This window comes from Opisthocomus hoazin, chromosome 1 (assembly GCF_030867145.1).
Source record: "Opisthocomus hoazin isolate bOpiHoa1 chromosome 1, bOpiHoa1.hap1, whole genome shotgun sequence".
NCBI lineage: Eukaryota > Metazoa > Chordata > Aves > Opisthocomiformes > Opisthocomidae > Opisthocomus > Opisthocomus hoazin.
Window position 1 is genome coordinate 105,313,433 of NC_134414.1, and position 27,967 is coordinate 105,341,399.

At 41.1% G+C, this 27,967-nt stretch overlaps 2 protein-coding genes across 3 annotated transcripts; one reads left to right on the plus strand and one right to left on the minus strand.

The window, feature by feature from the left end:
* The first annotated feature begins 585 nt into the window (after nucleotides 1-585).
* LCA5L (lebercilin LCA5 like) lies at nucleotides 586-16,972 on the plus strand. The gene is made up of 9 exons (XM_075444891.1): nucleotides 586-609; nucleotides 4,326-4,443; nucleotides 5,472-5,519; nucleotides 6,371-6,885; nucleotides 8,364-8,501; nucleotides 10,419-10,512; nucleotides 13,953-14,065; nucleotides 14,396-14,528; nucleotides 16,226-16,972. The coding sequence occupies exons 2-9, from the start codon at nucleotides 4,404-4,406 to the stop codon at nucleotides 16,804-16,806; spliced, it is 1,662 nt and encodes a 553-aa protein (XP_075301006.1). The 5' UTR covers nucleotides 586-609; nucleotides 4,326-4,403; the 3' UTR covers nucleotides 16,807-16,972.
* Nucleotides 16,973-18,466: 1,494 nt separating this feature from the next.
* Nucleotides 18,467-27,936, minus strand: GET1 (guided entry of tail-anchored proteins factor 1). 2 transcript variants are annotated; one of them, XM_075431866.1, is made up of 5 exons: nucleotides 27,720-27,936; nucleotides 24,164-24,329; nucleotides 22,717-22,784; nucleotides 21,752-21,866; nucleotides 18,467-20,082 (listed from the first exon to the last, which is right to left on the minus strand). In XM_075431866.1, the coding sequence occupies exons 1-5, from the start codon at nucleotides 27,807-27,809 to the stop codon at nucleotides 20,009-20,011; spliced, it is 513 nt and encodes a 170-aa protein (XP_075287981.1). In that variant the 5' UTR covers nucleotides 27,810-27,936; the 3' UTR covers nucleotides 18,467-20,008. The 2 variants fall into 2 exon arrangements, with proteins under 2 accessions (XP_075287981.1, XP_075287989.1); XM_075431874.1 differs by lacking the exon at nucleotides 27,720-27,936 and adding an exon at nucleotides 27,280-27,634.
* Nucleotides 27,937-27,967: the final 31 nt, after the last annotated feature.

Sequence of the window (27,967 nt, forward strand, 5' to 3'; positions counted from 1 at the left end):
ACGCAACTTGAGGCCATTTCCTCTCATCCTATCGCTAGTTACTTGGCAGAAGAGACCAACACCTGCCTCACTACAACCTCCTTTCAGGCAGTTGTAGAGAACGATAAGGTCCCCCCTCAGCCTCCTCTTCTCCAGACTAAACAGCCCCAGCTCCCTCAGCTGCTCCTCACAAGACTTGTTCTCCAGATCCCTCACCAGCCTGGCTGCCCTTCTCTGGACATGCTCCAGCACCTCAGTGTCCTTCTTGTAGTGAGGGAGGTAAAATTCTGCCTGTGATGCATTTCATAGAATCATATTATGTCTATGTATTGCTCCGGCTGCTTCCACTCCCATAGGCCTTTTCTTCCCCTTTTCACCATAAAATTGTTTTGTGTAGACCCGAACCGTGGGTTTGGAGCCTGCTGGGTTCGGCCTGCGGGCTCTCAGGGCGCGCACCTCGCCAGCCCAGCCCAGGGCAGGGCCGCGGCCACCGTGAGAGGGCCGGGGACACACCCGCAGGCCCCCGCGGGGACAGGGAGCCGGCCGGCCCCCAGGCCAGCTCCCAGCGGGGCCCGCGGCCGCCGCGTGTCCCCATGGCAACGGCGACGCGCCCGTCGGGCGAGGAGGCCGGTAATGGCGGCGGCGGGGACGCTCGGGATGCCCGGAGGTGCCGGGGCACGCCTGGGCCGGGCGGAGATGGGGAGGGAGGGATGGATGGGGGAAATTTCCCGCGGGATGCCCTGCCTGGGGGTGCCCAGCGGCGCGGGGAGCAGAGCAGGGCAGCGTCAGGCCAGGTGGCAGGGCGTGGGGCTGGGTGCCAGGGCCCCGAGGTAGCTGGCAGGGCCCGGGTGTTGAGGCGCTGAGTCGGCTGCCGGGGCATCGGGGGGCTTCGAGGCCTTTGAGGCAAGCAGGGTACCGGTAGGACCCCACCAGCACCCTGGGGAGAGCCCTTCTCCTGCCAAGGGTGCGAGGGAGCTCCGGCTCCACACCAGGGAGCTGTTGGGGGCCCTTGGAGGAGCCCCGAGGCAAGTCTGAGGGCTCTGGGTCCCGCTTGGCACCCGGCTTGGCTCCCCTGGGGCCCTGGGCCGTGAGGCCGAGGGACTGCTGCGCCATGCTGGTCTGGGAAGTCAGGCAGTGTCCTCCCACCAGGCCTCCCCCTTCATTTACTTACTCTGTTTTTGCACACAGATTACGATCATTCTTCCTCCTGACAGTTTTCTGGTTCCTGGATGCTTGAAATGACATTTTCGTCTCTGGCAGATAGATTTGGCCCTAATTATTTTTCTTCCTGCATCTCTTCCTTCAACATACGTTCTCCTAATGTTTGTCAATTTCAGTCCCCCTTCAGCTACTGCTTTTTCTTCTTCATTTTTATAGTAATATCATTCATTTCATTTCTCTGTTTCTTGTCCTTCATCTTTTGTTTTTCTGCCCTGTCTTCTGCCTTTCCATTTTATTTGCTTCTCAGCATCTGCTCTGGAAGCTGGATGATGCAGTTCAGCCCACACTTCTTGTCAAATTAAAGCAGTAGTTTTAAGTTTAATTTAAGCCAATTTGATTTAAAGACAATTTGACCACAAAGTGTTGAGAGTGCCAAATTTAAACAGAAATACTAATCTATTTACCAAGCTGGCCTTTGCCTAATCCTCATCTTAAAACATGAGTTCTCATCTCTTCGGGTTATTGCACTGGCTCAAGTTTAGTATGACCCTGGGCATTCCTCAATCTTCCACAAGGAAGAGTTGTTCATGTAAGGGAATGAAGAGCAATGAAGCTGTTTTGATTTAGCCTAGAACATTCTGTGCAATCCTAAATTACACTTTTTAATTTTCTGTGGAGTTATGTGATTCCCCTCTCCCCTTTAAGAAATTTAATTTAATTTAATTTAAAATGCCACCACAAAGCAAAAATGCCAGCAAAAGAGTTAGAATGTTCTGAAAATATCTCCTAATTTTTTAGTGAAGGCTACTTGTTAAAATCCATCTGAATTAAAATACCATTTTAAACTCCCTCAAATTTCTTCTACATAATTGCTATGCCCCTTTTAGACCATCTTCCCCTCTCCCCCCCCCCCCCCCCCAATATACAACTTATTCTACTACTGAGTAGAATTCTGCATCTATAAAACTACGGTCTGAGTAATCTTCTTGTGATTCTAAGAAAATTAAATTGATTGAACCATATCCCAAGAAATATTTTTTAGCAGAACCACGGTGTTTAAATAATGCTGCGATGAGTATGAAATAATCTGTTCTACTCTCCAGCAGCCTCAGCAGGGAAAAAAATTGAAGTGTAACAGATATTCACAAAGACACAGAAAATCAGTCGGCATTCTATATTTTATTCTAAATATATGTTTTTTTTTGAAAAGCCAATTAGAAGAGTTCGTTTTGTTTGAAAATTGGACTATTGAGAAAAGACAATTCCAGAGGAAGCAGCATTGTTACTTAGAACCTGATCAAACAAAGTAAGATCATCATCTCATCAGAGAACCACACCTCTGACAACAACAGTGCATTACAGGTGATATTTTCTAAGCTACATGGATGTGTAGACATGGAGATAAATGTCTTGCAGCATTTTCAAAAGCAAACAAATATGTTAAGCACAGTTAGGCTGTGAAGAAATTGTTTTCATTTAAAAAAACACTGACATTTTCCCCAATTTTTCTTCTGAAACTGTGCAGAGACACTTTTATTACATTATGAGGTTTTATTTAGCAAGCTTTTTTGTTTTTGCAAATAATTCTGATTTGAAAATAAATAAAATAAACAACATCCCCAAAGGTTAAGGAAACCTTTATTTCAGTCTCTAAGTCAGATACTCTGTTGTGCATCTATAGGTGCTGCTGTGTCCTCTACCTATAATGTTAATATGGCAGATAAGATTTTTTATTTCTATTTTAATGCATAAGTTAATTTTGTGATCTGATTTGTGATCTAATTATTGCAAAATATGACTAAATTATATTTTTATGACATGAATGGCAAGCTAAAAATGCTATAAAAACACAGTTAGAAATACCCAGTTTCTAGAGACTTGAACAATTATTTTTTTAATGTTGTAAACCACTTTGTAGGTATTGAGCATAAATACAAATACATTTCTTTTAAATTACATAAATCATGGAGAGAATGTATACATTACAAAAACAAACTATGTTAAATATTTGCATTTAGATGGTAGTACCTTGTAAATCTTTAGAAAATACATGCCAGTATCATAGTAAATTCCTAGAAAGAAAAAGGAAAAGAAGAAAAAAGGACATTGCATCTTCCCCCAAGATGATAAAAAGATGCTTTTTTTCTCGTAGTAGTAAAATGAGACACTCCTGAGAAATATAGCTGTTCCTTTTTTTTGGCATTTTTTCAATAATTAGGAAGACAGAGGAAACAGTTGTTCAGTGAAGAAAAATGATAACTCGTGTTTCAAACACTAGGAAGAGAAGAGAGATAGAGGTTCCCTATTGTGTTATCCCACAATATGTGGCGATCCAAGAGGCAGGAGAATCACTTGAGATGTGGGTGCACCTTTGTGATCCTTATTCCTCAGTTTTAATCTGAGGACTTGAAAATGGCTCTCCCACATATACTGCAATTTCTGGGTTTGACCATGCATCGCATGATGAGTCTGAAAAAGCCTTTCCCGAGGAAAGTTACTCAAAAATCGTATGTCTGCATGAAAGTGTCAGTTTTGAGAAAAAAGCCGTGTTTTGGCCAGCTTAGTCATGGCTTATCATGTAAAATTACATGTGTGCTTCAACAGAATGACCATATATCACAAATATATTCCCTTAACGTAAATGTTAACAGTGAAGAATCTTTTCATGTCTGCATGTTTTCATATCCAGACCCATACTTTCTTAAACTGCCACATCAAAAAATTAGTGTAAAACCAATGACCCTTTTCCTGCTGAGCTTCAAACGTACATCTAGAGCTACCAAATCTGCAAGATGCAAATCAACCGAAAAAAGAGAGAGGAACCACTGATTATTTCTTGTATTAAATAAGTTATATGCTGCTGTCAGGAAGTCACACTGGCATGAAACTAGCAGATCAGAAAGAATAACCACGTTTTAAAAATCTGTTTAGCAGAATTATCTTTATTGGCTACTAGCTTTGTTGCATATGTTAAGTGGTTATTTTTGCTTGTTCATGGCTCCTTGAAATGACTGATTTCCCAGGAACTCAATTAAAACCTACATTTTCACCCTGTATAGATGTGTACAGATTTTACAGTATATTTGTTAGCTTTTGCAGGAAGGTATTTTCCCATTTCTTTTACATCCTCTCATTACATTCCGGCAAAATAAAATAGAAATGTAAAGGTTGTTCTCATTTTGCAGATATTTGTGTGACAACATTTGTGGCCACATGGCAGTCTTCCTGCAGTGGAATTGCATTACAGAGAACATGTGGGTGTGATGCTTGCGTGCCCTCCATTTGCTTTGGTTTTTACCTCTGGTAAGTTTTTTTGACAGCATCTGCTAATTTTGCTCACTGCAGAAGGTCTTGAAGGTTCAGACCTCACCTGAGTGCTATAATTTCTTCTCTGTTTACTTGAACCTCTGTGATAGTCCTTCTTAATCCATTTAAAACATATATAAAAACGTAACTGCCCTGCCCAAGTCACAGTCTCTCCTCCTTTTGATTTCTAAACTCAGATCCTTTCTATCCTTTCCTTTTGCTGTCCCACTGAATCTGATGGTCTGTTGTCCGCATGTGGCTCTGTCAGCGAGGTCCTACCAGCTTGTCCTGGCTGTCTGACCAAAGACCAGCCCATTTGTATCCTGAAACTGTGGCACGGGTCAGGCATCTCAGGAGTAAGAGCAAAGGACGGGCAGGACTGTACAGCTGACCCCCTTCCTACTGCCCAGCGCACCAGGCACCTGGCTGCGGGAAGGGCAGGAGCGGAGCTGAGCTGAAGCTGCGGAGAACGGGAAGACCGGCATGGCTGCTGCCAGCAGGGAGGGAGAGAAGAGCGATAGTAGGTGCTGCTGCGGCAGGGAAGGGCCCCTTCCCTGCTGAAAACACAGCCCCGCACATCTCTGTCTTCCCAGGTGACACTCTTTGTGTAGCTTTCCTCTGTTGTGGCTTGGGTGATGGAAGCGGCGAAGCCATGGCATGGTGGTGCCCCGGGCAGTGTCCTGCTCTGCTTTTCCCGCCGCTGGCTTGATGCTGCTTCCCATCTGCGACGGGGTGTTCTGGTTGGGGCCTACTCCTGTAAAGAGTTTGTGTGCACAGCACCCGCTGGATTCGACAGAAGTGCTGGAAAAGATCTGTCATTTTGCTCTGGTGTTTTATAGGTTAGGACCTTGCCTATTTTATCCATAACACGCATTGTGTGATATATAAATTATTGTAATAAACGTCTAGCAAAATACTGCCTGAAATACCTTGAGAGCTATAGTGAAATTGAATGTAGGCCTGAAAAGGGGGAACACACTCAGATTTACAGTCTTGACTATTTTCAAATTCTAATTATGTTTCAGGAAAGGAAAACAAAAGTAATTCACTCAGAATGCTGGCCATAAAGAAAGGTAAATGGCAGTAATACACTTACAATACTAGCCCATAAAGATTTTTTTTTCAATTGCTGGATAGAAACAGTGTACACAACTGCATAACTGTTCTATACTAATAAACGTGTAAGGTTTAAAAATGTAGTTCAGCTGAAGGCAGACTTGAGAATTCTAGAAAGCTGGTTAGAAATCTTAGCTGCAGAGAAATTTAACCGTGTGCTATTGTGATCACCTTGTTTTTTGAGTACTTGCAGATCTTTAGATTACTATGGGGTTTTTCTTGGTGTTTTTTTTTGTTTTTTTTATCATGCCCCTATTCAAGGTGTAGGCCCTCCCTCTTGGAGAATCTTTCTAGATGGGTTGAATTTGGTTCATCAGTCCCCAGATCATGCCTACATTAGTGAACTGCATGATTTACAGATTTATTTCCATTGATACTGGAGTAATGTGTTAACATAAACACATTTTACTAAGTTATTCCCAGAGTATTATTGCTGTTTGCCTCAGAAGGCACCACCTGTGTAGCTACCCTTATTAACGGACAGTGAGCATGACAGCGGTTTCGAATGAAAATGGCTTCAGAGAATGAAAGGAGGGAACTTCAAACTCTTGTAGACCTAGTTAGGTATGGCCCAGTGCAGCCACATAAATGAACACACAGAGATATAAAATCTTTAATGGATTTATCTGTGAAATACTTGAACATCGAAGTCTTAGTACAGGTCTTGGGCATTTTGTCAAATCTACCACAGTTAAGTAGCTTGGGTGAGCAGTATATGAGCTTATGAGAGCAGTAAAGACATAAAGTGATTTTGCTGTCTCAAATGATTGCTATGTATCAATGCCAGTTTACTTCGGTTTGAATGCAGGAGGAAAAAAATTTCCAGCTGAGAAGATACCACATCAGGATTCTTCATTTTTAAGCCTGCAGAGTAATACGATTTCCCAGAAAAAAAATGCAGTGGCTCAGCAAATATCATCAGCAAGACTTCACAAAATTAAAGAGCTGAAGAATGAAATATTCGATTTACAGCACAAATTAGAAGCATCAATCTTAGAAAACAACATTTTGAAACAGCTTCAGTCTCGACACTTGAAAGCAATAGATAGATACGAAAATTCAAAAAGTAACTTGCCGGATCTTTTAGCAAATCATTATAATGAGGTGAGAACTTTAAGGAAACTCCTTAGGATGTCTCAGGAGGACGAGAGAAGTACAGCCAGGAAGCTCAGAAATGTTGAAGCAGAGCTGCTAAAAGCTAAAGAAGCTTTGCAGACCTTGTATATGCTTTCAGAAGATAAAGCTCTTGCAGAGAGAGAGGAACTTTATCACAGATTATCAGCCCTTACAGAAAAAATGGAAGCGAATAATAAGAGAATACAGGTAATATGTGCATGTCATTGTATTTGTGGAACAATAATAGGAGAGGTTTCTGTGCAAGGATAGTGGAAAGTTTTTAGCTGCTTCTTGTCACGTTAATGATTCTGATACAATCCTGTAACATCGAACACTCTTTTTAATCCAGTGCTGTCCTGAGTGTAAGGTACTACAAATGGCAGTATTTTAAAATCCGGCAGAAATGTATGAGTAGATTAAGTCTGGTAATAAAGGTCTTTTAGCAATTATGTCGTATGCCTTAACCCTGTTAGGTCAGAAGCGTAGCATATAGCTGGAGAGTCACCTTCAGCAGAGTGCCTGCTCTGCTCCCTGCCAGCAGCATGGGGTATCCCGGCTTGCTTGGGCCGTCTAGCCACAATAGCACGGACCCTAATTTACCTTGGCAAAGCAGAGGATTACTCATACGTGGAGAACGCCAGGCTGCTGCTGATCTCCTTCCTTGAACAAGAAAAGCTGGCTTATCTGGAACTAGCGCTGGTTGTTTTTACGTGGTGCTGGTGGGCAGTATGGACATACCTACATCTCCTGTTCACGAACTACTGTCACTCACTGTAGTCAGCTGTAGAGCGGCTGCTGAATCAAGCAGTAGTCAGGTGTCCTAGATTTTGGGGTTGGTTCTACTGTTGGTTTATTACGCAACTGTAGTAAAAGCCCTGTGGGAGTTGAAGAGGAGATAGCTCCTTTTAATATCTCATGCTTCTTTACTCCTATCGAACTTTTCACAAGAAGACAGGAATACAGTTTTTAATACAAAACTGGAAGAGTGAAATTTCCGTTGTCCTCCAGGAATTAATTTATATTTTCTATGGGGTATATTATGCACGGAATTAAAAAAAGACCCAGGTAGTCTTAGAGGCATTTCACCATCTGAACGGCTAGGTCTGAAGTATATTTACTACATGAAAGAAAATGAAAACATAAACAGCTGAATTCAGACTCTCTTTTGAAAACTTTCTATTTACGGAAGTCCTAGTGAGAAGCTATAAAAAGCATGCAGGGTTAGGTGTCCACCTTACAGTTTTAGTAACTATCATTTCAGTGCATGGCACTGGGTTCTGATGATAAAGTACTCAATAAATTACCTAGTTTTCATTTACACTAAGCCTCCTTATGCTGCCACGGTTAATAGATCTCAGTGTGAACAGAAATGTTGTCTTAACATTTTGCAAAGATGATTGTATTCATTAATCCACCAGAAAGGTAATGTATGGCGTTATTTTTTATGTTTGAATACAAAACGTACTTTTTTTGTTTAGTAAAATCAGGTTTTAAACCAGTTTTTGCTCATTTTTAAAGTAATTTTTCAGATACTTCATAAATTCATTGTTTACAATAAGGTATAATTATTAGAAGCTTACTTTTCATTATAGTAGCATGCTTATTTTTTAAATCTGGTAAGAACTGAAATTTTTCAACAGTCATACTGAGTACATCCATATAGTAAAATATGTAATTTCTTTAAGAGCCTAGAAGAGCAGCTGAAGCTGAACAATAGCACCTTTAGTCGTCAGCTGGCAAACGAGAACAAAAAAGCTGTAGAAGCTGGGATAATTACAAAGAACTTGCAAGTGGAAATTAACTCTCTTCACCAAAAAATTGAGGTATTCAAGATTTTAAACAGATTTCTGTTCCTACAAGAAAATTCAAGTATGTAATGTTACCTATTTCTTTTACCTCTTTTATATTATTTAGTAATGGAATTTTTGTTTCCTAGTTGAGTCTATAGTCTACCAAAAAGAAGTCAAAATATCAAATGATGAAATTATTGTAGGGTCTATTTGTCAAAAGTTCAAAGTATTTCAATAACTAATCAAAACAGAGCTTAATACATTACAATTTGAACCATACCAACTTGTTACCTTTTTGATAGATCTAGGTCAATATATTCATCTACTAACTTTAACTGAGCTCGCTTACAGAAACACTTTCAAATCAAAATGAGCCAAATATTACAATCTTCAAAACCAGAGTTTATGAAAAAGACTTACATAAATGTTTCAATAGTTTGTTTAAATTCCAGCTTGTTTTTCAGCTAGATATTTTGGGGACAAGTATGTCCAGTTCACCACTTACTGTAATGCTTGTAAACCAAACATATAAGAAAACCTGAAAGTGACACTAAATAGAAACAGAAACAAAACTCCAATGAATGGTATGTCGTGTGAGTTGTAAATAAGAAAAACGGTACATATTCCAGAAAACACGAAAACCCTTTTAATAAGTTAAACCGTGCTTGTAACACAGTTAAAATATACTTTCTTTATTTCTATGTAAAGTGACTGATCCATCTGTTGATCCTGCCAGGGAGCTTTCTCTTTCTAAATGGAATCAAATGTCTGTGAAAGATGTTTGTTATGGGGAGTTTTCCCAGACATTGGGAAGGGCAGAACAGGCAGCTCCTGAGGATTCATGGACATTTACATTTCTCTACAGGGGCATTGTTTGCCCCTCTTACCTACATATCAGGTGCAGCAACTTCCCTCCTGGTATTTGGCAGCAGCCAGGCTGCTCAGCTGCAAAAGCTCAGCGAGCTGTCGGGAAAGGAAGAAAGTACAGTGCTTCTTCCTGGGCCCCGGGCCCGAGCAGCACGTGCTGTGCTATTTCCTTGCCAGAGCCTCATCTCCTCCTGTACGTCCAAATCTGGGAGATGGGAATAATTGTAGTCCCAGCAACACTAATGTAAAACTGTTCCAAAATGCAAATTATTCTAAGGCACAGTTCTCACCTGAACGCTTCCCTAAAATATTTCTGTTATTTCATGTGTTTTCCACACAGTTTTCTGTCAACTTACTTTATATTTAGATTCACAAGGCCTTCTGTTGTTTTACCATAAAGAACACCAGACGTTTATTAACCTTGCTTCTGTGCCAGAACAGAGTTTATTCTTACACATTCATAGTTTTGGGCACCTGGCTTATTCAAACCATTCAAGGTATTCAGACAGAGTTTCAGGACAACCTGTGTCTCCAAAGTAAATGCAGGTCCTATTTTGCACACTAAAACCTGATACGGTGAGAGTGTTACTGAAATCTCTCTTCTGTGTCCAAGACAGGTTTCAGTAAGGAAAGGACTCTTGCTATATAAACTTTAAAAGTGTGCTTCGGAATTTTATGTCATCTCCCAAGCAATGGGTTGTAAAACAGAACTGAGCACATTGTAAACAAGGGCACTGAGTAAATAAATTTAACAAAAAGGAAGTAAAGCCAAAAATTACTTAGTCTGAGAAAAATAGAACAACAAGTGAAAAAATCATTAGAGATGACTTCATCTTCTGAACATTGTGTTATGTAAAAGATCATGTAGGTGTACAGATGTGTTCTTAGCCTTAAAAAGGGAGAATTTTGATTTGGCTTATGAAAGAGCATGACAGATTCCCATTTATGTAAATGACAAAGTCACCACATGGCCTGATACAAAGCAAAATCACTGACAGTTTTCTCCCAACATGGGAAAATTAAGTTGGTAAAAAGTAATTCTTAATGCATATTAGAATTTTAAAAGTATTTATTTCTTCTTAGGAAAAGAATCGGCAACTTTATGTTAAAAATATCTATGCAAATCGGATGCCTAAAATCCCAAAAGACAAAAGTGATTCAGTACCTCATGAAAAAAGTACGTGTATATTCATTTTCCTTTCTTGTTTATTTCTGTGAACCTTAGATTCTTTTATAACTGGGATGTATATTCCAAAATAAAAGCCAATGTAGTACTTTTATATGGGCTAAAAATATTCAGTCACATGTAATTTAAAGAGAAGCACTTGTTTTTTTGCTCATTTATTTTATGAATACAATGACCCATTTTTAATATATAACCCAATTTTCATCATGAATAGCGTTTAGCATACATAGTTTTAGTATGCTAACAGTGACACTGAAGTAGTGCTGCGATTTGAAATGTCTATTTGCATCAAGAGCCATTTGCCTATTTGTTTTTCAACAAGGTGAAGCTATCGGTCCACAAAGCTTTTGCAGACTAATTTTTGTTCAGGCTGTCCTTTCGCACGTGGCCTGGGGAAGTGGCCACAGTTCCCACAACATGGCTCACTAACTCACAGCACCTCGCAAATAACCGTCCTATAGCAGGTTCCTAGTTTTAGTACAGACTTTCAAAGCACTTTTATCTGAGCAAAAATAATGAATTTAAGTGGGTCTTTAAAAACTGTTTTCTCATCTTTAAAATCCTTAGACCCTATAACTTACAAATAGCGGAGATGCTTCAGTGTCCATTACTGAGGCTACTGCCACTTGCGTTTTGTTGGGGTGAAAGGAGAGGAGGAGTTTTCAGATACAAGGTTTCGGAAGTTTAAAGGCCAGTCTGACGATCATACTGTCAGCTTCTCTGAGAGAAGAAAACGTTTATCTTTAGTAGTCCTGTGTTTTTTAGGATAAATAGATCTAAATGGGCAACCAGAGATCATAATAACCCAGTTATTGTATGTCCTCTCAATTAATTCTATCTACAGAATTGATGTTATTTGGAATAATATAGTAGAAGGATAGAAAAGAACAATAGAAAATTCTGTCAAGGAAGAAAGAGCTCTTTAGTAAAGAGTATTTCTTTCACATGGATGCTCAGACAGGCACTGAGGAGAAATACCTATTATATGCAATGTTGTCTGTCAAACGTTCCAAGAGCAGCTACCTTGTGTGGGGTTCAGCTGCCCAATTACAGGCATCCAGTGCCATTTGGGATGCCCTAGCACATTCTGCCTGGCCCTGTAGTTGTTGTTCCAGAAGGACATGGGTGTCCTGTCGGGCCTGTGTAATATCAGCCAGCCTTGTGTGGATACCTTGAATATTCGAGGGCGTCTCAAATAGCACGAGGCGCCTGTGTTCAGACACGTGGATCCCACCCCTTGACCTGAGTGCGCCACAGCTAAAAACAATTACAAATCATACAAGCCAAGAACTGCTATGTTGCCCATGTGCTCACTATATTCATCAGGGACAAAAATGATGATGAAGAAGATAGTTTTCTTAAAGCACTTACAAATTTCTAATTGTCATATGCTTTAGATGCAGTATCTAGAATTAACTAATAAATGCGTTTTATACAGAAACTAATAAACAGATTTCAAACTTACTTACAAACTTACACGCTTAATTTTGGATAATGATCTGAACATTGACTTTCCTGGGTTAAGCACCTCTTTAAAATACTGGTCACATATTTCAGCTCCCAAACCAAAAGAGGAATTGGAACTGTCTTCATATGGGTACAGAAGAGCACTTAAAGATTACATGGTAGCAAACACATCTGCTGGAAATATTGCATATGCCCACAGAATTCTTCAAATTATGGTATCCGTACGAAGTCTTATTGTAGTCAGTTGCTTATTTCTTTCCTCTTCATTGCCTTTGCAAATCCATTACTCTTCCTTAACTACAAGTGAACTACATGGAAAAAGTTTGTAATTCAAGTTGTAAAATTAAGAAACACAAATTCCTGCTTCTGATTCCAAGTCAGACACTTTTTCTATGAAGCTCTGAATTTCAATTTTAGTTACATCACATAACCAGCTATGGATTTTTATTTTTACACACATATGGACTTGTAAAATGTTGTTATTTAAATTACAGTACTTAAATTGCTGTTTTTTAAAAGCAAAATAAGGGAGCTTAGCTGGAGAGGGACCTGATATTTCATAATGAAAACATTCCAAGCAACGTTGTCTGATCTTTTGGCAATAAAGGTTTCATTCTCTGCCAGTTAATGGAAACAGATGATTTAGAAATACAGAGCTGGAATTACTGACAATTGTTTTTCCTTTTCACTGTTGACTTGAATTTTCCTATAACAAACTTAGAAAGCCCTACTTCTTCAAGTAGTTATTTTCTATTCTGCGTTTGCAAAAATTTTTACCCAGCAGGAAAGAAAAAAAGAAACAAGGGGCTGCATTTTTTAGCACTCCTGATAAATAGCTGAAGGTAGGCTTGCTTAGGTTATCAGGAAGCTCTATGTGTGTAAATAAAATTGGTTTACTGAATGAAGGCGTTAATTTAATGAGCTCCCCGAGAGAAAAGTTTGCTCCGTTGTGGGAAGGTCACACCAGCTCACCTAGAGGTACAGCTCCCCCTAGTCCTGAATCTGAGGAACGCTCTGCCGGATTCTGGTGGAAGAGCTGCTGAAATAAATACTTGCTAGTTCCCTTTCAAAACGGAATACTAATTCCCTCCACATGATCAAGGCCATTCCTTCAAGAGCAATCCCCAAATTAGTTATCAACATACTTTTTACCACCAAGCTGTCAACATTTGAAGAGCACCCTTTTTATGGAGAGTCTTCCTCTGATTTCAGAGACCAAAACTGGGAGTAAGGTCGAATGTTGATGTAGGTAAGATCACGTTTTTGCTGCCATGCTAGCAACTTTCTCAGCTACTGTACTCATGTGAAAATTATTCTAAAAATAGAATCAAAGAATAATATACTCATCTTCCCCTCCCCACCCCATCCCATCTCCATTCAGCTATTTCTTTAAATGTCTCATTCAGTCACTCCCTTGGAATCTCTTTTCAAATGCCACAGATATTTCAAACAGTGTTAAGCTTTTCCTCTGAAGAGTTTGGTTCCATTAAGCCTTACAGAAGGGCTGACTTTGAGAAAGGTGAGTACCCAAGGCAGAAGGCATAAAAACAAGCATCTCTGCAAGATCCAAATTTAGGAACCTGAAAGCTGAGGCCTCACACCAGACCTCTTAAATTTACATTAGAATGCTACCGCACAAATTAAGCCCACATGGGCTCTAGGGTATAGACACACTTGCCTGACTTCTGGTGTTCCATCTGAACAGGACTTTGTAGATCTATGATGCACTGATCTATGGATGAAAACGCTTGGGAGTCCAGGTAGCTATGGTTGTGTTCCAGTTTCAGCATTTATAGATCAGGCAGAACAAAGAATGTCTTTACTGAAGGGCACTAAGGCATGTAGCCAAAAAATGTTTAAATCCTAGGCCGCACACCAGCATTATCAGTCATCAAAGATCTTTTGCTAATACCAACAATGTAATTCCAGAAACTACTGTATTACTAAAGATTGTCCTTTTTCAGTAGGTCTTAGAATAAACAGGTCAGTACAAGTAGATAAACGGAGTTTTAGATCACTGCTGCTGTCAGACTACCAAGCTTGGGAAACAGAAAAAAGTCCAATTCAGCTAACACAGGTATGAAAGATCTAATCCCATCCCTTGTTTAAACTCTCAGCTAAGCTGTATGTTACTCCCTAAGTTTCAGTAATATGCCTGAATAGCCTGATCTGTAATCCTAGCTTCCTAGGATGTGGATTTTGTGTGAATGTAATTATAATGAATGTTTTTTGTATGAAAATAATTATATTACAGAAAATATGCAGGACAAACATTGTGATACCAAATAAGAATATAATAGCAGTAGAAATTACTAATCTTTTTATATGCATTGCACTGACTGCGTACTTTTAAAAGTCACTGAACAAGAATCACCTTGTTATTTTTACCTTTAATCGCCAATTATAGGAGGAAAAGTCTTCAGAAGATAAGAATCAAAAAGCTAAAGCAAATGAAGCATACACAGATGCCCAATGTAGAACAGAAAAGCAACCAGCCAAGAAAATACCAAAGCCAGAACCTTTTAATAGAACATGTAGAGGTATATTTTAACATTTTTCTCAGAAACTCATTTGATCTTTTCAAAAGTTGAATGAACTGATGGTATTGGTAATTTCCATGGGCCTGACAGCCACTAGCTGGCACCTGACTGACAGGAACTAGATCAACAAAATAATGTATTAAGTGTCACTGAAATGCAGCTGCGGGCGGTGCTGCTCTGACAGCGGAGCAGCTCCACAGTGTAAGGCATGTTCATACTGCTGGACTTCTAAGCGCAGTCATCCTGGTCATGCTGGTAAAAAGTCAGTGCTTTATCTGTAAAGGTATGCTTTAATTAATAGTTTGTTAATTCCAGACTAATTACATACTGATCTCTACTTGTTGGTTGTGAATCTTCATTGTGGCTGATGTCAGCAGATACTTCTGGCTTGCAATCTGTTGCTGAGACAGGAAAAGGACTTCTTCAAGGGCTATTTGTATCTCCTCATTACAATGATCACTTTAAATAGATTTTATGTAAATCTTAGCCATTGATTGTGTTCTCATATAACGGTTATATGCAGGGGACTCATTTATAACTCATTATAAACACCTTTCTTCTGAAGAGATTCTACAGAACAGAAGAAACCAATACATCTGTGCCTTTATCTGAGCTTTTCTTTCTAAAAATATTCATGTTATTTTCATTATAGCAAAGCCTGTAGAAAGAACCAAGATCTGAATGCCATCATGCTAAATACTTCACAAATGGTATGAGACATTCGATGACCTAAAGGTCACACATTTAGAGGTGAAACAGGTTGTTGAGCTCGTTCACTAGATCCATAGCAGAGCTAGTAATCTGGAATGCATTAACTCCTGTGTTTTGTACTTCTCCTTTTCAGCCTGCAGCCTTTCCAGGCCCCACCAGATAACCAAAGTCACTATTAGTCTTTCAAATCCCCTTTTAAAAGTGACAGAAAACACAGGTCTTCTGATTCTGCCTGTGAATCTCTCTCCTCACTGTTTGCCAGACTCTCTTTGGCTTTCTTCCACTGCTGATGTCAGACTTATTTATTGAAGTCTTATTTAGCTATTTTAATTATTGCCACTTCATACTTCTCCACTAAGCGTGGACTCTGTCTCATTTTTGGGGTACTCTGAGTCTGTCCAAAGCACAGGACCTATTATAATCTGTCCCCTCTGCAGCAGGCACATGTATTTACTGTAGGCATTCAGTATACACATACCTTTTTCTGCTAAAAAGTGGAGCCAACTCGTTCGTGGGTTAGAGAGTTGCAGTATATTCTGCTCCACGCAACAAGCAACTGTACTATCAATGAAAGAAGAGAAAATCATGCATATATTAAAGTTCCATTTAACAGCAAGAAAATTGCAATTAGTTCAGATCTCATGTGGTTTCTCTGGTGAATTGTACATGACTTTTCTGGCCCTATGTTTAGCCATTAGTAATTATATTTGCATGCTAATTAATTTAGTGAAATTAAATGTAATGAGAAAGGTAAAAATATTTACCTGGATTCAATGGCACAATGATCTTGTTTAAATCTTGCCCCATCCTTTTACATTTATTAGTAAACAGCATTGACATAACCCTCAAGACTGAAATATCATCAATAATAACAACTTAAGCAATGAAATAAGGAAGTAAAACTTGTTCTCATTAATGCTTCATGACTCTTTTATGTTCCTAGGAAATTTAAAAGCATTCCTAAAACCTACAATATTTCATTTTAGAGTATTTAAGGGAGGGCAGACTACTGATAGAAGAATACACTTGTTTGGACTTTATGAAAGAAGAAGAAAAAGAAACAGATTTGCTTAAAGGAGAGCTGAAAAAAATGATGAGAACTGAACAAACTCTTCTAAGTGACACTGTGAAAGAGGACAATCAAGAGGAAGATGCAGTGGAAGAATATGAAATAGAAGAAAAAAAGCCAGGTGAACCACTGAATACAAGTGGGAAGGCAGGGAGTAAACGTGTAACGCCAGGCCCAAGAAACGAAACACCCGCTAGCCTAACAAAGAGATACGCGTTCTCAGCAGCCACTGAGAATTTGCATCATTGGCTTCCGACATCAGGTACAAAATCACAGAAAGGCAGTCTGTGTAGCCCTCGACTTGCAGGTCAGGACTGTGGCAAAACAGTTGAATCTAAAGTGAAAAATTCCTTTGGGCTGTATGAACCATCTTTTGGTAAAGTTACCAAAACAAGGCAGAAGGACAGTTCCACTGAAGCGGAAGGCCGTGCTCATATGACAGTTGCAGAAAAGAAACAGAGTCTTCTGAAAGGGCTCTTTGGCCCAGGCTGTGTTTGAAGAGACAACTGTTCAAGTTCTAACATGAGAGGAATGAAGAGAGAGAAGTGAGAGGATGCAGGATTACACAAGCCAAATTTCAAGTCACCGCTACTAGTTCATAACATAAAGCACCTAACACTAATGAAATTGTTATGAATAACCTCATGAGAAGACAAAAACTAGTTATTTTGTTGTTAAGTACATCAACTTATGTCTACTGTAGACATATGGATAATTTTAAACATTTTTTTAAAAACCAATGTTTTTACCTTTAAATAAATGCATATTAAATCTTACAAGTACTGAGAATTTCTTTGAAGGATTTTTCCAAAATGAGTCACATCAGTTGTCACAAAAGAACATTCTTCTGTCCTTGGTCTGTGTGCTTGCATATGCATCTTAGCAAGAGTGCCTTAACAATTATGACATTTTTATGTGTTATCAGGTGTCCAAGTTAGACCTTGTTTTGTAATTTCCAGTTTTCTGCATTCTCTCTGCAGTCTGAATTTTGAAGCTGATTATCCATTAGCTAGCAAAGTGAGCAGTCTGCTTTCATAAGGTTCATTATTGGGTTAGTACCAACAATGCAATAAAAAAATAATTTTTTATTTTCTTCACTCCTGAAATAGCTTCCAGAATTCACACGTAATAAAAATAATTTTCGACTACATTGTTTTCACTAGCATTATAAAGCTCTAGAGCTTCATTCTTTTCCACTGTTAGAAGTTATCAAAGCAGTTTGCCTGGTAACTTCCACAGCTGACATCCAAAGATGAATGTGCAAGAGTAGACTATTGTTTTGGAGAAGTCAGGCATATCCAGTTCTCAAAAAGCCTTTTAAAATCCTGTGTTTAAGGTTATGTAAGCAAGGGTAGGAGGATTATGTTTTGTTCCTTATAGTAATTCATGAAACATTTGTTAAAATGTGAAGTTAGGGAAAATTATGTGTATTCTATTAATTTTGAAAGGCTTTTAAAAAAGCCCTCAAAAAATTATACCGCAAAAGCTTTAAAGGTGATTAAGACATTTAAATCTGAACCTACTTGTAGCATATTTGTTTTCAAAATTTCAAAGATTTTTGTTGGAAGTTGTGCTTAAGCATGACTTTGTGCAATCAGAAGAGCAGGCGTTCCTGCTCTATGAACTAACTGCTGGTACTTCTACAACGCCTTTACTGCTGTCCCAAAGCTAAGAGCAAACAAGCACATGTAATCCAATGCCCCTCTTTGTACTGACGAGATGACCAAAAGCCTTTTTGCCCTTCCTCACCAAAATGTTTGACTAGAGCAGTCAGCAAACTGTGTTATTTGATGATCCTGTGCTAAGTGTGGATAAACAGCAAATGCCACTGCAAAGATTTTAAATGATGCTGCTTTTCTTGAGTCCACTGCATTAAACTCCATAACAAGCTAAGTACAAATATCATTAGCTGCATCTTTAGATTCAGAAATATATCAATGTCATAGTTAAATAATCTGTCCTGAATACTTTAAAATAATAACAAAAATTAGGTCTGTTGGTTCCAACAGTATCTCCTTATGCAAGAACATGGCAGGGAGGGGGGAGGTTGCTGGTTTGGGTTTTGGTGGTGTACTTTTTTTTTTTTTTTATAGAAAACTGTAATTAACATTGAAAAATTGATTAGAAAACCTGAGATGGGTTGAAAAAGCTTTATTTCATTAATAAAACCACAACTGTACATAACATTCAATCACAACATTTTTTCTTGATGATACTGAATGCATCCATTTTTATGTTAGCTAAATGTAATTGCTAATATAAAAACATTTTTTTTGTTAAATAAACATTTAAACAAAAAAGCCAACAACATTTCCATGGATATATACACACAATTTATCGTGACCTTTTGAATTACGGAGGGGCCCCAGCCCCTTCCTACAGGAAGGCAAAGGACCTGAAATAACACAACAAATGCATTCCAGTGTACAGTGGGAAGCAGAACAAGAATCGCCAACAGCCCAGCAGAAGAGGGAAGGGTGCCCCTTACAGCTTTGTTCAGGCTCACCTCAAAAAAAAAAAAAAAAAAAGAGGAGGCGTGGAACAAGACCTTTATAAAGCCACCAATTTGCCTTGTGGGGCAGCAGTGACAGGGTTGCAGATACCACCGTAGCATGGGAGATAACCCAACTTTCTCGCTGTCCTACAGGCACGGTACTAGGAAGAATTCTGTCCTCCTTTAAATTCAAAATATTGTGGCTGTCTCCTGTACCTAAACACAGCAGGAAGGATTTATTCCAAAACAGACGATTGTTTTCCCTCCTATTCCTGCTTGCTACCATTCTGTTACTACTTTAGACATTAAAATCACTAATTTGCCTTTTTACGTTTACACAGCTGTTTGTGGCTATCCTGGACGTACGCTGAAGCCCTAGGAATGTAGTCCCCTGAAAGAACTGCACTGTCTCCTGCTTTCTCTTTCTTAACATGGAGCTTGAGAAGGATGGCCAGACCTTTCCTCCCAAAACATGGAAGGAAATAGCTTCAGTGATCCTTACTCAGTTTGGGAAGCAGAAAAAAAGTCATGGAAGGAAAAGTCAGTTATCAATAGAAGTGGAAAAAAAATCAAGTGTTCAATCAGTTTTAAAAGTCAGGGAGCAAGAAGTAGCCAGCCGGCCTGTATTTGGCAACTGAGTGAATGTCTTCAGAGATAAAGGCTGATTCTGCGTATGTATCAATAACGCATTTTCTAAGACATCCCAAGAATACACCAATTCTAGTCTAAAAAATAATGGGAAAAGTAATTTTGGTTTACTCTAAGCCAACCAAACCACCTACCTCTATCCTCCAGTACCACTTGTCACCAAATATAACCCCCACCTTTGGGTGAAACTGCTGTATTATACAGCAAAGAAACAGCAAGGCTCCCAAATTAATTCGTAATGCCAGTGCATTTCCAACTTTAAAATACAAATCCAACACCTTTCAAAGTCTTACGGTTCTGCCATGAACCGGTGTTCATACTTGTCTAAATAGACACAAAATGAGGTTCTACAAACAGCAGTGCTATTCTTTGAAAACATATCACCGAACAAAAAAAAAGAAAAATAAATCAAAATACTGACTGATATCCAAATGAAGTAACAAAGATTATCTCAGACCTAGTCTAATGAAAGACAACTGTTTGGTTGGGTTTTTTTATTCATTTAAAACAGTGATAATGAAAATGTAGTTTAGGACTCCACCGGTTACTGGGATCCCTTCAGCTGAAAGGGTGTAGCATGATAGCCACAACTTTATTACAAACCACAAGCCAACATGTAATTCCAACACCACCTGAAAGAGATATAAAACACGATTTAAGTCATTGCATCAACAACCCTGAAGCACACAAGCATCTGAAAACAACTTTGGAAGCGTAAAAAATTTAACGTTAAGAGTTGTGAGGTGAACAAGAACAAAACATCTTTCTTTTTACACGCAAATGTCTCTCGTCAAGGGATGGCAGCTAACTCCACGCTGGTCCTGAGAAAGCCTGAAGATTTTCTTGTGAAAGAGTACCAAATAACATGAATATGATCCAAAGAGTGGCATATACAATCCACAGCTAAAAATGTTTGCTATGTACCCCACAGAAAACATCTAAGGTGCTGAAGTTAAAGCCTTGGCAAGTAACAGAATACTTTGCTAGAATGTAAACTCAACATTTGAGAGAGGTAAAAAGCAAATTTCCTCCGAAATGTAGATTAGTCTTTTTGAAAGTACTAAATCCATACTTCTGTCCTTTCCCCTTACTCCCCATACAGCTCTACAGAAAAACGCTACTGAGAGCTTCGCTACTCATTCCAACTAGTTGCACAGAAATTTGTACTGGTGTGACAGGACAGGGGTGTGCCCTGACTGCAACACACAGCACACTGATACTGCAGACCACATAGACTCATGCTACCCAGTGTCACAGAATATGTAGCTATTCATAGCACACACATGAAGAAACTACCTCTTTGGTGAGTTTTAGACACATTTGTGTTCTCAACTTTATCACCTAGAATTCAAAAGAAATCTCCACAGTAAAGTCATTATCAGCCAAGACAAAAAAGGAGATATGAAGGCAGACATAGATGTGAACCTTTTTAAATCCCTTCAAATGCTGTTTAAATAAATGTCTTCTGAGGACTATTCCCCCTACCCTGCACAGAAGCAGACTCTCCTCTTATCCAGTAAGCATGCTGGATACAAATCATTCTCTGCACAGCTGTTTAAGATACAAGAAGATATAATTCCAACAACACATTCTGAGAATTCCTTCTAAGGCAGTTGGGACTTAGAAGCCTAACATGAAGATTCACCAGCAGCATTTCAGCTCGATGGTAAATCTCCCCACTACCTTGTCCTGTTACTCTGCCTGCCTACTTATCCCGTCAGCCTAGAGCCAGCACACCTGTTTATGAGTGAAAAGTACTTACAACCTGTGATATCCTTCTGACCATTAATTCGTTAAACTGCCCAAAAGAAAATTATTTAGGTAGGTGAAAATGCAACAGAAGTGCAGTGGGAAAAAGGGTGGGAATAGACAAGACAAAATGCCAAGAGAGAGCATACCTGCATCCTTCTGGAGTTACACTATGATGAAACCCCAGCAGTTTATAATAAACACACACAAGCGATACAGACCCATGAAGTATTTGCCTATTTTTAGGCCCAATTCCACTATTTCAGTGGACTCCTTAATATAAAAATATTTCCAATGTGAAATATTCTCCATGGTCTATTCCATATTAAGATAAAGCTGCGCTGTTTGAGAAGATATAAAAGTGACAAATAGCCCATTTCACTGAAGACGTAGCCAACAGCTAGCCAAATGTCTGAAACCCCTCCCTGTCCTAAGGGAGTTAGAAGAAACGCACAGAAGCAGTGCTTTTAATCCACGTATGCTCTTTCTCACTACGCTGTCAGCATCCGCATGGGCTTGGGAAGTGTATTTTTTCCAGTGTACAGTCCTTACCTGCCACCCCCGTAGGAAAGGCCACCAGGCGCTCCAGCGGAGCAAGCCATTTGCTTGGAAGCACTGTAACTGGCTCAGAATAGTACTTCCAAATCAGAGAGATCATCAAGGCAGCCTAGAATTGAAATTTTTATTAGCTTGGATAATAATACACACCAAAGTACATTTCCACCGCTATTTCAAAGGACTAAATCACAAATTCTAATTAAAGAAAACAGTTTCTTTGTTATTTTACATTGTTCCTAAGTAAGTTCAAAATATTTTTAAACTTAGTATAATCTTAACTTTAGACACAATATTAAGAGGTAACAGTGAGATGTTGGAAAATACTGCTGGCTCCAGTCTAGTGTAGACAACCACGGTAACAGTAACTGTTAAATTCTGCTGACAGTTTTTAGCCATAATCCTTGCCTGCTAGGAATCCAACTTGCTTTAACATTAGCCTAAAGATATCTTCAGGCTAACCACTGTTATCCTTATTAGCGGACAATTCTTTGTCATCAGGTCTGAACTACAGAGACAATCTGATGAGGCATCATGGCAAAACGCGTGGCAGCTGTAAGTGGAGATTTGCATCCTCATAAAAGCATATTTTGTTTTCAAAAACATAAGCAAAATATATTTACAGGTATCAGAACTGTCCTGGGTCTGGTGCCATATATAAATGAAAAAAAAAACCCAAATAGTGATGACAGAGCTAAGACAAACTCCTATCTTATCATCTCAAAACCAGAAACACAGAGCTAAAATGAAACTCAAAACTCCTTCCATCCACAACTACCATACCTTATCAGCAACATCTCTCCCTCCTATTTCAAGGAACTCTTTCAGTTTGGCATGCGCTGTGTCACTGGAATGTCAAACACCTGTGTGATTAATCATCAGCCAATAAATGCAGGAGAGAATTGTAACACTGCTGAGGATTTCGTTTAGTAATTTGTATTCATAATAAAATATTTACTTACTTGCAAGATATAGAATACAATATTTATAACCCACTTTATTTTGGCTAATTGGGCAGTTCGTGCTTTCACTGTTAAAAGAAAAAAATACTGTGTATTATTTATAGTAGTGAATTATACTTACATAAAGCTAGTAATTTGTCAATATTTCACTCTTCAAATCAGGACATAGCATTGTTTAAAAATCTCTTTCTGAATGACTCATAGCTATATTCAAAGTACCCTTCTGCAAGAAACTGCTGGGTCCGTATCACACAGTGGTTTCTTAACGCTACTATGAAGAGTTGCAAAATACTGATATCCTAGACAGAGAAATGCCACGCGTAATCAAGAATACTATTCCCAAATGAGAACAGTCACTGTGGTTACTAATTTAAGAACTTGATTCAGATGAAGCATTTAGTAAATTTTGCCCTTGCCTAAAAGGGGAGACTGGTGGCTTTAGCAGATGCACTTTTTGCCCTATTTCATTCAGGAACACAATTAAGACTATTTCTCTTGGTCAGGTTCAGTATTAAAACTTCTCGTGCCTATTTTTCTTCTGGTGCAGTACCTCAGACCAATATAAAGAAGCCCAGCAAAGACAGAACATCTTCAAAGGTAACAGTGGCCTAAAGTTTTCTAAAACAACGTTGTTGGTTGCTAAGGGAACTCCTCAAACCTAGTTTAACTGAAATTACTGCATTAAGAATACTACTACTCAAAGCAAACCAAAACTGCCAGTTGTAAGTCCTGTCCCTTCTCCAAGCAAGGAGCACATAAACATCCATCCATTCTGCACAGAGGAGGCGGACAAAGCCAAGTATTCTCCTATCCTGTTAGGATCAGTTAGTGAGTTTGGGCAAAAAGAAGAACAAAAGCTCTGGTGCCAAAGGTTTACGTGTCCTTTCTACATGAGATGATGGATTACACTACTGTAAAATCCTAATCAAGACAGCACTACAGCTTTATCACAAAAGCTGCTGCGCAAGGTCAATCAGGACTGCAAAATGACAGGAAAGACCTCATCTGGTTACCTTACAGATCAGTGCTTTCCCTTTAAGCACTCTGTAGTACCCCAAGCAAATAGCCCCAGCCAAGCAAGGAAACCTTTTGCTCTAAAGATACGCAGCCTTACTGTGTTACTCCTTTTGTTAATGGCAGAGGACTTGCTTGACTTACTCAAAACAGGATTCAGTGATGAGCATCACTGAGAAAGAGCAAATAATTACACATGAAGCCCAGGAAATTCATTGTAAGAAAAATTTTATATACCTTATCAGCATATGCAGAACTATGCACAATCGAAAGACAAAAGTCAGCTGGGAGGAAGAGGAGAGGAGGAAAGGAACACTGGAAAATCGATAAGAGGGGGACAAAAAAGTTGAAGGAGAAATATGCTTAAAACTGAAACCATTCTTGGAAAAATGTTTTTCAAAAACTAGAAAAGGGAGTAAACATTGTACTCTACCATGAGTTTTAAGCTTGTCAGTCATTTTGTTAATCTTTCTTTCCAGACGGGCATATCTAGCAAACTCATCCATCATACTAATGGTTGAGAGTTCTTGCTTCATGTTCTGAATTTCAGCTCTCATTTGGGATTCCTGCTCTGCATCCTTTTGTAACAATCTGGATATCTAAGAAGTAAGAAACAGCATCAGTTATTTATGCACAATTCCGTTGCTTTTCTTTAATACGTATAAAGTATGATATCCCGTTTACATACTCAAAAGCTTCGCACAGAAAAGGCCCTTTCATCAAGACACAGGAAAATTTTGGCTTAACATCTGCAGCATGTTCCAAAAGCCAAAGGATTTTTACCCTCCTGTTCTGACTGAAGCAAACCAGAAAGGGTTTTCTCATCCCCATATGGCAGTGATTTTCAACTTTTATAGTAATCATAGAATCATAGGTTGGAGAAGACCTCCAAGATCATCAAGTCCAACTGTCACCCCAACACCACGACACCTGCTAAACCATGTCCCGAAGTGCCGTATCTACATGTTTTTTGGAATACCTCCAGGGATGGTGACTCCACCACTTCCCTGGGCAGCCTGTTCCAATTCTTGATAACCTTTTCAGTAAAGAAATTTTTCCTCCTCTGACACAGCTTGAGGCCATTGCCTCTTGTCCTATCGCTAGTTACTTGGCAGAAGAGACCAACACGTGCCTCACTACAACCTCCTTTCAGGCAGTTGTAGAGAGCAATAAGGTCCCCTCTCAGCCTTTTCTTCTCCAGACTAAACAACCCCAGTTCACTCAGCCGCTCCTCAGAACACTTGTTCTCCAGACCCCTCACCAGCCTCGTTGCCCTTCTCTGGACACGCTCCAGCACCTCAATGTCCTTCTTGTAGTGAGGGGTCCAAAACTGAACACAGTACTCGAGGTGCAGCCTCACCAGTGCCAAGTAGAGGGGCACCATCACCTCCCTACTCCTGCTGGCCACACTATTCCTGACACAAGCCAGGACGCTGTTGGCCTTCTTGGCCACCTGGACACACTGCTGGCTCATGTTCAGCTGGCTGTTGACCAACACCCCCAGGTCCTTCTCCCCTGGGCAGCTTTCCAACCACTGCCCCCCAAGCCTGTAGTGTTGCATGGGGTTGTTGTGACCCAAGGGCAGGACCCGGCACTTGGCCTTGTTGAATCTCATACAGTTGGCCTTGGCCCATCCACCCAGTCTGTCCAGATCCCTCTGCAGAGCCTTCCTACCCTTGACCGGATTGACACTGCCGCCCAGCTTGGTGTCATCTGCAAACTTACTGAGGGAGCACTCAATCCCTTCGTCCAGATCACTGATAAAGATCAAAGATCTTAAAGAGTGATCTTAAACAAGACCAGACCCAAAACTAAGCCCTGGGGAACACCACTCATGACCAGCTGCCAGCTGGATTTAACTCCATTTACCACCACTCTCTGTGCTCGGCCATTCAGCCAGTTCTTTATGCAGCAAAGAATACACCCATCCAAACCATGGGCAGCTAGTTTCTCCAGGAGGATGCTGTGGAGGACAGTGTCAAAGGCCTTACTAAAGTCCAGGTAGACAACACCCACAGCCTTTCCCTCATCCACCAGGCAGATCACCTGGTCATGGAAGGAGATCAGGTTGGTCAAGCAGGACCTGCCTTTCATGAACCCATGCTGGCTGGGCCTGATCCCCTGGCTGTCCTAATGGTTAACTGTCTTTTCCTTCTCTATTTCTGCCTCTGTCTCCTCATCTCCCCACTCTCAATGATGCTGCCCTCAGAGGTCTTTCAAACCTCCAGGCCCTGCCTGCCACGGCATCCTGAGCTGAACTGCTGCCCTCCCCACCGTTCTCATCATGCACTGCCAGGATGACCTGCACCCAGTGCGTGCAGGAGAGGAAGGACAGGGGAAGCACTCCTCTCCATCACTACTCTTTCCAGCTCCAGCAACGTCCCTTACTCATTCATCATTCCCATTTCCAGCTCCAGCAACCTCAGCAAGGGTCTACGCTAATTAATGTGGAAATTTGATTCACTGAAGCCCAATTTTAGACCTCACCAGTAACACATGTTCCTCCAATTGGGAATCACTCCTCTAGACTGCAGCTTGCCTAGTCCAGGCTGTTAGAAACATGGGAACTGCCGCACTGGCGGAGAGTTGTGATCCACCTGGGGCAGGACCTTACCACGGCCTCACAGCTGGAAACACAAACTTGCATCAGTTATTTTTTCTTACGTCTTACCCATGTGTTTAAATGCAGTTTTCTTGTAACGTCTTATTGGTTTCTTGGCTAAAATTATTTCCTACTGACAGAAATGTAAAAAGGTAATCGCATGTTGTGTTAGCAAACATTTTCTCCTCTTCTTTTACTTTCCTACTCTCTTTTCATGAGGCACCACCTGCTTGCTGGTTCATGAACTCCTTCCACCACAGAAATGGGGATGCAAAGAACATAAACCCTTTTTCTTACTGTTCCTTAGCAAATCTTTCTAGCTTTCTCAGGACACACACAATTTTTTTCCCCACAAATGATGTTCTCAGCACTGCAGTCAATGAGACTTTGCCACGAACTACAACAAAGTTAAGCAGAGATTTTCATTAGTCATCTGCAGTAGCACCGAGCTCAGCTCCCAAAACTGCTCAGAGTAACGCGCATTGTAAAGGATTTTCATCCACTGTGGAACAGCGTGCACTGATCCACCTGACACTGAAGTTATTGACGTGGAAGAGCAGAGTGATGGGTACTTCAGCACGCCTGCTCACATGTGAGTTTATTTGGCAGTCGCAGAGTTTATCGGTCCGTAATTCCATTATCCGCATGCTTCCACAGAAACGCTTAAGATCAGCCCAGACGTCATCCTCACCAGCGGTGATGAGCTCCTATGAGGCCTAACGCTGCCGCAACCTCCGCGCCCGCTGGCCTCCGCTCCCAGCAACGGGGGCGTCCATCTCTTCGAGATGCAGAGGCCTGCGCCGAGCAGCCCCACACGTTCCCCCCAACGCCCCGAGGGCCGGGGCCTCGGCAGCGCGGTGTCAGGCACCGAGAGCTCGCTGCCCAGAGCCCTCCCTCAAAGACCCGCTCCACCGCGGCTGCCGGAGCCGCCCGCCGCCAGGCCTCACCATAGCATGGTTTGGGTTGGAAGGGACCTTAAAGCTCGTCTGGTTCCAACCCCCCTGCCATGAGCAGGGGCACCTTCCGCCAGACCAGGCTGCTCAGAGCCCCGTCCAACCTGGCCTGGAACACTGACAGGGAGGGGGCAGCCACAGCTTCTCTGGGCACCAGCCGCTGCAGCTTCGCCTCTCCCCTGGCGAGCGGCGGGACCAGGCCCCGCCGGTTGCGGCCGGGACGCGCTACGGGCGCCTCCGGGCACCAAGAGCCCTCCCGAAACGGCACCGCTCCCCCCCCGCCCCTCAGCTGCCGGCCGCTAGCGGGAGGGCCGCACGCCGCCGTGCCTCGGCGGAGGAGCCCGGCGGGGGGGTGGGCGGGGGAAAGGGGGACACAGAGCGAGGCCCGCAGCAAGGCGGCCGGGGGGCGTGGCGGGAGCGGTGACGTCACTTACGATGGAGGAGCATGAGGGCAGGAGGATCTTGAGGGCGTTGCAGAGGAACACGGAGCTCAGCACCAGCAGCCACGCGCCGCTCTCCGCCATGCCGCGCGCCTCGCCCGGCGGGCGCGAGACCCCTCCCTTCCCCCCAGCGGCACGAAGGAGCCTCACGCGCGCCTGCGTGAGGGGAAACGGGGACAGGTGCGGCCACGTGACGGGGGCAGGCCAAACAAAGGCCCGCCCCCCCCTCAGTCCTTCACCCC